Genomic DNA, 12,022 nt, shown 5'->3' with positions numbered 1-12,022 from the left:
CCCTGCCTTCCCTTCCAGCTTGCACTGGGCTCCAAGGGTGACTACCCAACACGAAAAGTGACAAGCAAAAGGGATAACTTTTAACAGGGACACGGCTTCAAACCCAACCCGAGAGCCCCCAGGATATGCCCCTCAAATCCCTGTATCTCTGTCAGCCCCATATCCCTGACAACCCCATATTCCTGTAACCCATATCTCTGCCCAGGCCCCACATCCCTGACAGTACCCCCGTAACCCTGTGTCTTGTTAGTCTCCACCTATAGATGCCTCCCATATCCCTGCCCCTCATAGCCCTGTATATGTCTCCCTATATCCCTGACACCCCATACCCCTGCCTCCTATTGCCCCCATCCCTGACACCCCATCTCTGTCTCCCCCTATCCCTGACACCCCATACCCCCGCCTCCTATTGCCCCCCCATCCCTGAAACCCCATCTCTGTCTCCCCCATCCCTGACACCCCATACCCCCGCCTCCTATTGCCCCCCCATCCCTGACACCCCATCTCTGTCTCCCCATACGCCTGACACCCCATACCCCCGCCTCCTATTGCCCCCCCATCCCTGAAACCCCATCTCTGTCTCCCCCATCCCTGACACCCCATACCCCCGCCTCCTATTGCCCCCCCATCCCTGAAACCCCATCTCTGTCTCCCCATACGCCTGACACCCCATACCCCCGCCTCCTATTGCCCCCCCATCCCTGACACCCCATCTCTGTCTCCCCCTATCCCTGACACCCCTGTGCCTCACTCCATATCCCCGCACACCCCCTCACCGCAGCGGGAAAATGAGGGGCTCCCGCCAAGGCAGCCGGAAACCAGACGAGCCCCGAGCTCCGCCCCGAGCCCGCCGGGCTCGGGGCGGGGTCTGGCGCCGGGGCCGGCCCCGGGGCGCTCAGTGCTGAGGGAAGCGGCGGCGTGGGGCCAGCCGGCGGAGCGGAGCGGAGCGGCGGGTAGCGGTTCGCAGCGGACGCGGCTATGGCGGACAAGCAGGGAGCGAGAGCGGACCGCAGCCGGCAGGTCCCGGACACTTTCAGCGGTGAGGCGCGCGCGGCTCGCCCCTTCCCGCGCAGTCGGGACCGGCCCCTGCGGACCCAGCCAGGTGCTGGCAGGGCCTCGCGCTCCGCGCCCCCTTCTCCCCTCAGGGCGCCGCCTGCCCCGCTGGCCGGTCAGCAGGGGGCCCGTGTGACCCCGGGCCCCGCTTGCCAGGGCGGCGGGGGGGGGGGGTCTCGAGGGGAGCCTGCGGCCCCCCAGTATCCGCTCCCTGCGGGGCGGACCCAGGGTAAAGTTCGCTTCAGACGCTTCCCGGGCAGGGCCTCGCCGCCCTGTGTCCGGTTCCCCGGCTCGCCCGTTCCCTCCGTCGCCAGCCTGGAGACTTTCCTCCGGCCATTCAGGCCCCAGCAGAGACGGGGGGGGGGGAAGGCAAATACAGTACAATGCCGTGTTAAACAAATAAAGGGAAAGCATCATTTTTCTTCTGCAGAGTAAAGTTTCAGAGCAGTATTAGGTCAATGCTCCGTTGTAAACTTTTGAGAGAACTGTAATGTTTTGTTCAGTTATGAACTTTTCAGAGCTACGAACAACCTCCAGTCCCAAAGTGTTCGTGACTTTGAGGTTCTACAGTATGCCCAAGAGCAAAATGTGTGGCACAGGCCTCTTATAAGACTGGCTGCCTCAGAATGGGGTACACAGCAAAAATGGAGGAGCCGGAGGTTTGAAATTGGGTTAAATTTTTTAATAAATCTAAAGTTTTCACAGTTCCTCGTATGAGGTGTCAACTTGTGAGTCTGGCTAGCTCAGCTGATAAAGCATCAGACTTTTAATCTGAGGGATAGCTCAGTGGTTTGAGCATTGGCCTGCTAAACTCAAGGCTTAAGGTTTAAACCTCAAGGTTCAATCCTTGAGGGGGCCATTTAGGGATTTGGGGATTGGTCCTGCTTTGAGCAGGGGGTTGGTCTAGATGACCTTCTGAGGTCCCTTCCAACCCTGATATTCTGTGATTCTATGAACTTGTAGTAATGGGAATAAGAAGGTAGGGAAAGGGGTTCGTGTCATTAGCAAATGACCAGTAGAATGATGTACCAGTTTTGCAGTTTTCTTTTGGATAGTAAATAACATGGCTGGATCACTAAGAAAGATCCTTGTCAACAAAGCTAGTTCCCCCTTAGGGAATTCTAACTGTAAATGAGAATAAGAAGAACTGATTTGTTTGCGCCATTAAATGTGTTTGGTATTAGCAAAATGTTAGATGGATGATACTGACTAACCAGATTATTCAGTATAATAGTGGATTTTAAAACAACAAACTGTTTTATTAAGGATGAGATGGTGAAAATAGCATCACGTGCTTATAATTTAGGAAGCGGCTTATGGTTCCACAGGATTGGTGGGATGTGAAACAACTCTGACAGCAAGATTTTCAAAATAATCATAGTGGAAGTTCACAGAACTTTTATTTTAACCAAATATTAATTTGTACGTACACACATACACGCTTGCATCACTAGAGACAGATCAGTCTTCTTCAATTTCCACTTTTTTCCTCTGTTTCTCAGTGGTGCTTTATATTATTCGTTTGGGCTATACTAGAAAAAGTTAGAATATCCAACATTCTTTGGTCTTTTGGGTGTCATTGTCATATATTATCTGTTCTTATCACTTTAACATCTCATATGACCTCTCAGAGTTGGTTTTCAGAGGATGAACTCAATATAACAGATATTTTCCATGTCTTATCATCCTACAATACTAATTTGACTACTGAAAACCAGTTTATTTTGTTATTAAATACATGATGTAATGGAGATTGAGATCGCCAGAATGTAACTAAATATGGGTTTGTTCTGCACTGTAGCCAGTTTGGGGTGGAGAGAATTATTCATAAGATTGTTTAAATATAAAGGTTTACTTGAGCAGTTAGTGTTGTGTAAATATCAGCATGCCTGTTTGTATCGTTAGGCATGTGACCAACGCCTAGTTCTGGTATCCACTAAAAGGATCTAAATCATTTTTTGTGTATCTTGGATGTTAATAACTCAACCAGTCATTTTAAATAAGTGCCTGGAATAAGATTAAGTGAATATCTCTCTTACCTTTTCATATTCCAAGTTATCAATCATTCAGAAGTTACTGTATGTTTTATGTTCTTATGGAGGCTAAGATACCGGCTGTAAATTATTTTTGCCATCATAAATGAAGTATTTATACAGTAAATTGTTACAACTTACTAATGTCTATAATTATTTTGATTCAGTACAATTTGCCATCATTAAATCCATTCGTTGCTTCAGCCATTAATGCAGAATGGAGTATTAATTGCTTATGAGGAGATAGAATTGCTTAACTGTAACCAAGGAGAAGTAGAGAAGCTTGTGTAAAAGGTCTGTTTTTGGCGCTAAGGATACAAATTTGTCTTTGTCCTTTTGATTGACAGGATCATACCCAACTGGCTAGGAGAGGCTCAGTAGTGGTAATAGTTCACTAGAGACCAAAATAACAAACTTGCGCAAGGGAACAAAGAACAAACCCAGTAGTTATCAGTGGGTGTGCCGCAATAGGATGGAAGCGTCCTAGAGGGACAGATACTCAGTCCTCATCCGCTTAACTTTTTTTAGAATTGATATTCGTGAAATGTGTTGAACTGACCTACCTGGAAAGTTAAGTCATCTGTCTTAAGTACAGGTACAGCATGGGCAATACAAATGCAAGTTTCTGCCCCAACACTGGCTTATAGAGAGACTTTCTTTTAGGGATGAGTGGATAGTTCAGTCCTTACTTTCCTATTCTGCCTTGCTGCTAAGGGGGTAAATTGGTGCCAGTGGTGGCTTTTGTGGTATGGACAACTCTCTATTCTTAGCTGGACTGAGACTGCCAAACTTGCTATATTGTCTAGTGGTCAGAGTATTTCTGATCCTGAGGAGATCCTTAAATCTCTGAATGCTGACCTGACTTCTTACTCATGTTTACGGTCCCATAACTCTACAAAACCCAGATGTGATGTTACAAACAGAGGATGACTGATTTTTAAATAAGGAGTAAGCAACAGAAGACCAACTGTTAATGAAACAGACCTTGTTTTCTTGCAAATGTCTCTTCTAATAAACAATAGACAGAAATAAAATACAAAACAAATGGTATTGTTTGTAAATAATATGTATTTTGAAAAGTTACAGGAGACATCAACAGCAAGCTAAGAATGCTAAACAAGTGATATGGTATGGAAGTGGTTCTCAATCAGGGGTACACAGAGGTCTTCTAAGGGGTACATCAACTCATCTAGATATTTGCCTAGTTTTACAACAGGCTACATAAAAAGCATTACCAAAGTCAGTACAAACTAAAATTTCATAGAGACAAAATGAGAAAATAAGCAATATGTCAGTAACAGTGTGCTGTCACACTTTCGTATTTTTATGTCTGATTTTGTAAGCAAGTAGTTTTTAAGTGAGGTGAAGCTTAAGGTATGCAAGACATATCAGACTCCTGAAAGGGGTACAGTGGTCTGGAAAGCTTGGGTATGTCTACACTACGGAATAAGGTCGAATTTATAGAAGTCGGTTTTTTAGAAATCGGTTTTATATATTCGAGTGTGTGTGTCCCCACAGAAAATGCTCTAAGTGCATTAAGTGCATTAACTCGGCGGAGCGCTTCCACAGTACTGAGGCTAGAGTCGACTTCCGGAGCGTTGCACTGTGGGTAGCTATCCCACAGTTCCCGCAGTCTCCGATGCCCATTGGAATTCTGGGTTGAGATCCCAATGCCTGATGGGGCTAAAACATTGTCACGGGTGGTTCTGGGTACATATCGTCAGGCCCCCATTCCCTCCCTCCCTCCGTGAAAGCAAGGGCAGACAATCATTTCGCGCCTTTTTTCTTGAGTTACCTGTGCAGACGCCATACCACGGCAAGCATGGAGCCCGCTCAGGTAACCGTCACCCTATGTCTCCTGGGTGCTGGCAGACGCGGTACGGCTTTGCTGCACAGTAGCAGCAATCCATTGCCTTCTGGCAGCAGACGGTGCAATACGACTGGTAGTCGTCCTCGTCGTGTCCGAGGTGCTCCTGGCCACGTTGGCTGGGAGCGCCTGGGCAGCCATGGGCGCAGGGACTAAATTTGGAGTGACTTGACCAGGTCATTCTCTTTAGTCCTGCAGTCAGTCCTATTGAACCGTCTTATGGTGAGCGGGCAGGCGATACGGACTGCTAGCAGTCGTACTGTACCATCTTCTGCCAGGCAGGCAAGAGATGAGGCTTGCTAGTAGTCGTATTGTACCATCTTCTGCCAGGCAGGCAAGAGATGAAGATGGCTAGCAGTCGTACTGTACCATCTTCTGCCGAGCAGCCATGAGATGTGGATGGCGTGCAGTCCTTCTGCACCGTCTGCTGCCAGCCAAAGATGTAAAACATAGATGGAGTGGCTCAGAACAAGAAATAGACCAGATTTGTTTTGTACTCATTTGCCTCCTCCCCTGTCTAGGGGACTCATTCCTCTAGGTCACACTGCAGTCACTCACAGAGAAGGTGCAGCGAGGTAAATCTAGCCATGTATCAATCAGAGGCCAGGCTAACCTCCTTGTTCCAATAACAACGATAACTTAGGTGCACCATTTCTTATTGGAACCCTCCGTGAAGTCCTGCCTGAAATACTCCTTGATGTAAAGACACCCCCTTTGTTGATTTTAGCTCCCTGAAGCCAACCCTGTAAGCCGTGTCGTCAGTCGCCCCTCCCTCCGTCAGAGCAACGGCAGACAATCGTTCCGCGCCTTTTTTCTGTGCGGACGCCATACCAAGGCAAGCATGGAGGCCGCTCAGCTCACTTTGGCAATTAGGAGCACATTAAACACCACACGCATTATCCAGCAGTATATGCAGCACCAGAACCTGGCAAAGCGATACCGGGCGAGTAGGCGACGTCAGTGTGGTGACGAGAGTGATGAGGACATGGACACGGACACAGACTTGTCTCAAAGCACAGGACCTGGCAATGTGGGTATCATGGTGCTAATGGGGCAGGTTCATGCGGTGGAACGCCGATTCTGGGCTTGGGAAACAAGCACAGACTGGTGGGACCACATAGTGTTGCAGGTCTGGGATGATTCCCAGTGGCTGCGAAACTTTCGCATGCGTAAGGGCACTTTCATGGAACTTTGTGACTTGCTTTCCCCTACCCTGAAGCGCATGAATACCAGGATGAGAGCAGCCCTCACAGTTGAGAAGCGAGTGGCGATAGCCCTGTGGAAGCTTGCAACGCCAGACAGCTACCGGTCAGTTGGGAATCAATTTGGAGTGGGCAAATCTACTGTGGGGGCTGCTGTGATGCAAGTAGCCCACGCAATCAAAGATCTGCTGATATCAAGGGTAGTGACCCTGGGAAATGTGCAGGTCATAGTGGATGGCTTTGCTGCAATGGGCTTCCCTAACTGTGGTGGGGCTATAGACGGAACCCATATCCCTATCTTGGCACCGGAGCACCAAGCCGCCGAGTACATAAACCGCAAGGGGTACTTTTCGATAGTGCTGCAAGCTCTGGTGGATCACAAGGGACGTTTCACCAACATCAACGTGGGATGGCCGGGAAAGGTGCATGATGCTCGCATCTTCAGGAACTCTGGTCTGTTTCAAAAGCTGCAGGAAGGGACTTTATTCCCAGACCAGAAAATAACTGTTGGGGATGTTGAAATGCCTATATGTATCCTTGGGGACCCAGCCTACCCCTTAATGCCATGGCTCATGAAGCCGTACACAGGCAGCCTGGACAGTAGTCAGGAGCTGTTCAACTACAGGCTGAGCAAGTGCAGAATAGTGGTAGAATGTGCATTTGGACGTTTAAAGGCACGCTGGCGCAGTTTACTGACTCGCTTAGACCTCAGCGAAACCAATATTCCCACTGTTATTACTGCTTGCTGTGTGCTCCACAATATCTGTGAGAGTAAGGGAGAGACGTTTATGGCGGGGTGGGAGGTTGAGGCAAATCGCCTAGCTGCTGGTTACGCGCAGCCAGACACCAGGGCGGTTAGAAGAGCACAGGAGGGCGCGGTACGCATCAGAGAAGCTTTGAAAACCAGTTTCATGACTGGCCAGGCTACGGTGTGAAAGTTCTGTTTGTTTCTCCTTGATGAAACCCCCCGCCCCTTGGTTCACTCTACTTCCCTGTAAGCTAACCACCCGCCCCTCCTCCCTTCAATCACCGCTTGCAGAGGCAATAAAGTCATTGTTGCTTCACATTCATGCATTCTTTATTCATTCATCACACAAATAGGGGGATGACTACCAAGGTATCCCAGGAGGGGTGGTGGAGGAGGGAAGGAAAATGCCACACAGCACTTTAAGCACTGCACTTTAAAAGTTTACAACTTTAAAATTTATTGAATGACAGCCTTCTTTTTTTTGGGCAATCCTCTGTGGTGGAGTGGCTGGTTGGCCGGAGGCCCCCCCACCGCATTCTTGGGCGTCTGGGTGTGGAGGCTATGGAACTTGGGGAGGAGGGCGGTTGGTTACAGAGGGGCAGCAGTGGCAGTCTGTGCTCGAGCTGCCTTTGCTGCAGCTCAACCATACACTGGAGCATACTGGTTTGGTCCTGCAGCAGCCTCAGCATTGAATCCTGCCTCCTCTCATCACGCTGCCGCCACATTTGAGCTTGAGCCCTGTCTTCAGCCCGCCACTTACTCTCTTCAGCCCGCTACTTACTCTCTTCAGCCCGCCACCTCTCCTCCCGGTCATTTTGTGCTTTCCTGCACTCTGACATTATTTGCCTCCACGCATTCGTCTGTGCTCTGTCAGTGTGGGAGGACAGCATGAGCTCGGAGAACGTTTCATCGCGAGTGCGTTTTTTTTTCTTTCTAATCTTCACTAGCCTCTGGGAAGGAGAAGATCCTGTGATCATTGAAACACATGCAGCTGGTGGAGAAAAAAAAAGGGACAGCGGTATTTAAAAAGACACATTTTATAAAACTGTGGCTACACTCTTTCAGGGTAAACCTTGCTGTTAACATTACATACATAGCACATGTGCTTTCGTTACAAGGTCGCATTTTGCGTCCTCCCACCGCGTGACTACCCCCTCAACCTTCCCCCCTCCCTGTGGCTAACAGCGGGGAACATTTCTGTTTAGCCACAGGCAAACAGCCCAGCAGGAATGGGCTCCTCTGAGTGTCCCCTGAAGAAAAGCACTCTATTTCAACCAGGTGACCATGAATTATATCTCACTCTCGTGAGGATAACACAGAGAGATAAAGAACGGATGTTGTTTGAATGCCAGCAAACATACACTCCAATGCTTTGTTCTACAATGATTCCCGAGTACGTGTTACTGGCCTGGAGTGGTAAAGTGTCCTACCATGGAGGACGCAATAAGGCTGCCCTCCCCAGAAACCTTTTGCAAAGGCTTTAGGACTACATCTAGGAGAACCGCAAGTGCCAGGGCAAAGTAATCCTTTCACATGCTTGCTTTTAAACCATGTATAGTATTTTAAAAGGTACACTCACCAGAGGTCCCTTCTCCGCCTGCTGGGTCCAGGAGGCAGCCTTGGGTGGGTTCGGGGGGTACTGGCTCCAGGTCTAGGGTGAGAAACAGTTCCTGGCTGTCGGGAAAACCAGTTTCTCCGCTTGCTTGCTGTGAGCTATCTACAACCTCCTCATCATCATCATCTTCTTCGTCCCCAAAACCTGCTTCCGTATTGCCTCCATCTCCATTGAAGGAGTCAAACAACACGGCTGGGGTAGTGGTGGCTGAACCCCCTAAAATGGCATGCAGCTCATCATAGAAGCGGCATGTTTGGGGCTCTGACCCAGAGCGGCTGTTCACCTCTCTGGTTTTCTGGTAGGCTTGCCTCAGCTCCTTCAGTTTCACGCGGCACTGCTTCGGGTCCCTGTTATGGCCTCTGTCCTTCATGTCCTGGGAGATTTTCACAAAGGTTTTGGCATTTCGAAAACTGGAACGGAGTTCTGATAGCATGGATTCCTCTCCCCAAACAGCGATCAGATCCCGTACCTCCCGTTCGGTCCATGCTGGAGCTCTTTTGCGATTCTGGGACTCCATCATGGTCACCTGTGCTGATGAGCTCTGCATGGTCACCTGCAGCTTGCCACGCTGGCCAAACAGGAAATGAGATTCAAAAGTTCGCGGTTCTTTTCCTGTCTACCTGGCCAGTGCATCTGAGTTGAGAGTGCTGTCCAGAGCGGTCATAATGGAGCACTCTGGGATAGCTCCCGGAGGCCAATACCGTCGAATTGTGTCCACAGTACCCCAAATTCGAGCCAGCAACATCGATTTAAGCGGTAATCCACTTGTCAGGGGTGGAGTAAGGAAATCGATTTTAAGAGCCCTTTAAGTCGAAATAAAGGGCTTCATTGTGTGGACGGGTGCAGGTTTACATCGATTTAACGCTGCTAAATTCGACCTAAAGTCCTAGTGTAGACCAGGGCCTTGAGAACCATTGTGGTATGAAATGGCCCAGAAGCTGTTTAATGGACATGCAGGATCTGCCTTTCAAAGAATTATGCACTTTTGACAAGCAAGTTTTTTTTTTTTCCCCCTCTTCACATGCTGAAGATGTATCTACATGGAAGAATTAGAATTTGTATTACAACAATAGGTGAAGTTTCACTTGTGCTAAGCTGCTAGCACACATGGGACTCCGGTACTTCTGCCTGTGAATAACTCTGCTCTGAGGAGGTTGATAGCACTGTTGTAAACAGCTTGCTGTTGCTGGTGCAGCTGAACTATTGCTGGTAGTTGCTGTAATACAGGTACTGACTTTTGTAGACCTTGACCGCTCTAGAGAGTTATGGCTCTGAAAAATGATGCAATTCTGTAAGTGGTAGCCGTGGTGGCAGATGGTACTCAGGCATTTTTGCCAGCATGTAAAACTACTCTCAGTTTTTGAGTCTCTTACTGTTGAGGTTTCAGAGTAGCAGCCGCATTAGTCTGTATTCGCAAAAAGAAAAGGAGGACTTGTGGCACCTTAGAGACTAACCAATTTATTTGAGCATAAGCTTTCGTGAGCTATAGCTCATGCTCAAATAAATGTTAGTCTCTAAGGTGCCACAAGTCCTCCTTTTCTTTTTCTTTACAGTTGAGCATTGTGACGAAGTGGGACTGTTCTTAATGGTTCCTCTGAATAGTGTGGGGGTGCCTCAGTTTCCCCTAGGCAGTTCTTAAGTATCTAGGGGGTGGAGTAAGGGTGTATGATCATTGCAGAGCCCTAGAGGGCATGTGTGTGCAGGAGTCTGGACACAGAGAATGGCCGACACCTTGTTTCCTGGCAACTGATGGCCTGGGCCCTTCCCCCCTGCAAGGTGAGAGCTGAAGGGTTGGAGAACAAAGGAATCGGGTGACCACCTGGCCCGGGAAAGGAACAAAGCCCAGAGGAGGAGGGGCTGGAGGGGGTTTTCAGTTTGGGGCTGGCTGGGACATGGAGTGAAGTGCAGACGTGGTTGTCTGGCTCACTGCCCCCCAAAATGGACCCAGCTGAGGGGTCCCGTTCTCTGCACCTGCAAGCTCTGTTTTAGACCATGTTCCTGTCGTCTAATAAACCTTCTGTTTTACTGGCTGGCTGAGAGTCACGTCTGACTGCGAAGTTGGGGTGCAGGACCCTCTGGCTTCTCCAGGAGCCCCGCCTGAGCGGACTCGCTGTGGGAAGCGCACGGAGGGGCAGAGGATGCTGAATGCTCCGAGGTCAGACCCAGGAAGGTGGAAGCTGTGTGAGCTGCGTGTCCTGAAGACAGGCTGCTCACAGAAAGGCGACTGCCCCAGAGTCCTGACTGGCTTCATGGGGAGCAGTTCCAGAGCATCGCCCAGGGACTCCGTGACAAGCATGCACCATCTTGATGTTTGTGGAATATAGCAAAACCCAGAAGCATGGTCCAAAGGAAAGTCGTATGATTTAGATGTTAAAGGATTGTGTTCTGTGTATCTCAGCAGAGACATCTTAGCATTATGAATTTTTTTTATTTTATTTCATTATTTATTTTTGTATAGCTGTTCTTGTACTACATGTCAGAACGTTTGTTTTTAAGGATTTTAAAGGGCTCAGGAGTTGGGGTGATGGTGGGGATGCGTTTCAGTGGCATGGTGGTGATTTTAATCTGCTAGTATTAATGCACCCTTTGCCCATGATCAGTTTCACCGTGGGAACTCCACAGTTGGCAACAGAGACTTTTGGCCACTAGTTGAGAATCTTAGCTGGAATGGTAGGGAACTTCCTCTTCAATGAGTGTCCATTTTCACTGTCTGCACCTGACAGCTCAGCATCACACTAGTGGCAGTTGGCAGACGCTTCTCAAGCCCTGAACCATTCAGAACTACTGGCTCTTGTTCTTCTTTGCTCCAGGAAGCCGCCTTCATGAAGTGTGGGTGAGAGAGAGAGCAGCTATTTCACAGCAGAGGACTAGCATGTATTACTCTAATATGAGGACCCTTCAGCAGGAAAGTGCTGAGCAGGATCATGTCCTTTGCTGAGGGGTCAAGATAGCTCCCTAAGCATTGCATCTCATCCTACTTTCTAGAATATTTTTTGATAGGACAGCTCTGAGAATGGGCATCTTCTCTGGTCTTCAGTGATTTTGGGGGTGGGGGGCAACTGCAGCACTTTGCACCTTCTGTGGTAAGTTACTCAGGATTCAGTGGTGTAAATCACTAAAATTATTTGCAGAAGCAACTGGTGTTTACCCCTTTCTTTGGCAAACATAGCAATCTTGCCTCTAAATCAGCCTGATAGACAGGTTTCTATTATTACTCCACAGTCTCTCTTGGCAGAGAGAGAGGAAATTGATTTGGGTAAAATATTGCAGTGCCTTAAATTTAATCTTTATATCTTTAAGGTATGTGGATTAAACATACTTCAATTCTGTGTTTTCATTCATTGGCCCAAATTCTGCTCTCAGATAGGTTACATTAAAGGCATTACATCTCAAAGGTTTATAAATTTTATAGGGAGTAATAAAATAGGAGTCCTTGTAGTTTAACCTTAAATGAATTACATTAAAGGCATTACATCTCAGAGCATTACAAATGCAGCTTTAGTG

At 48.4% G+C, this 12,022-nt stretch overlaps 1 protein-coding gene across 2 annotated transcripts in view; it reads left to right on the top strand.

Annotated features, from left to right (window-relative positions):
• The first annotated feature begins 866 nt into the window (after positions 1 to 866).
• STOM (stomatin) overlaps positions 867 to 12,022 on the top strand; it is a 29,438-nt gene continuing 18,282 nt past the window's right edge. Inside the window, exon 1 of one of the 2 annotated variants that reach the window (XM_048823411.2) lies at positions 867 to 1,039. In XM_048823411.2, coding sequence (XP_048679368.1) covers positions 979 to 1,039 — 61 coding nt within the window. In that variant the 5' untranslated portion in view covers positions 867 to 978. The remainder of the gene's footprint in view (positions 1,040 to 12,022) is intronic. The other variant, XM_048823410.2, reaches the window with a different exon arrangement.

The sequence above is a fragment of the Caretta caretta genome, chromosome 16 (assembly GCF_965140235.1).
Source record: "Caretta caretta isolate rCarCar2 chromosome 16, rCarCar1.hap1, whole genome shotgun sequence".
In the NCBI taxonomy this organism is placed as follows: Eukaryota; Metazoa; Chordata; order Testudines; family Cheloniidae; genus Caretta; species Caretta caretta.
The sequence above is the reverse complement of the archived record's forward strand: the minus strand, read 5'-3'. Positions and strand labels throughout refer to the sequence as shown.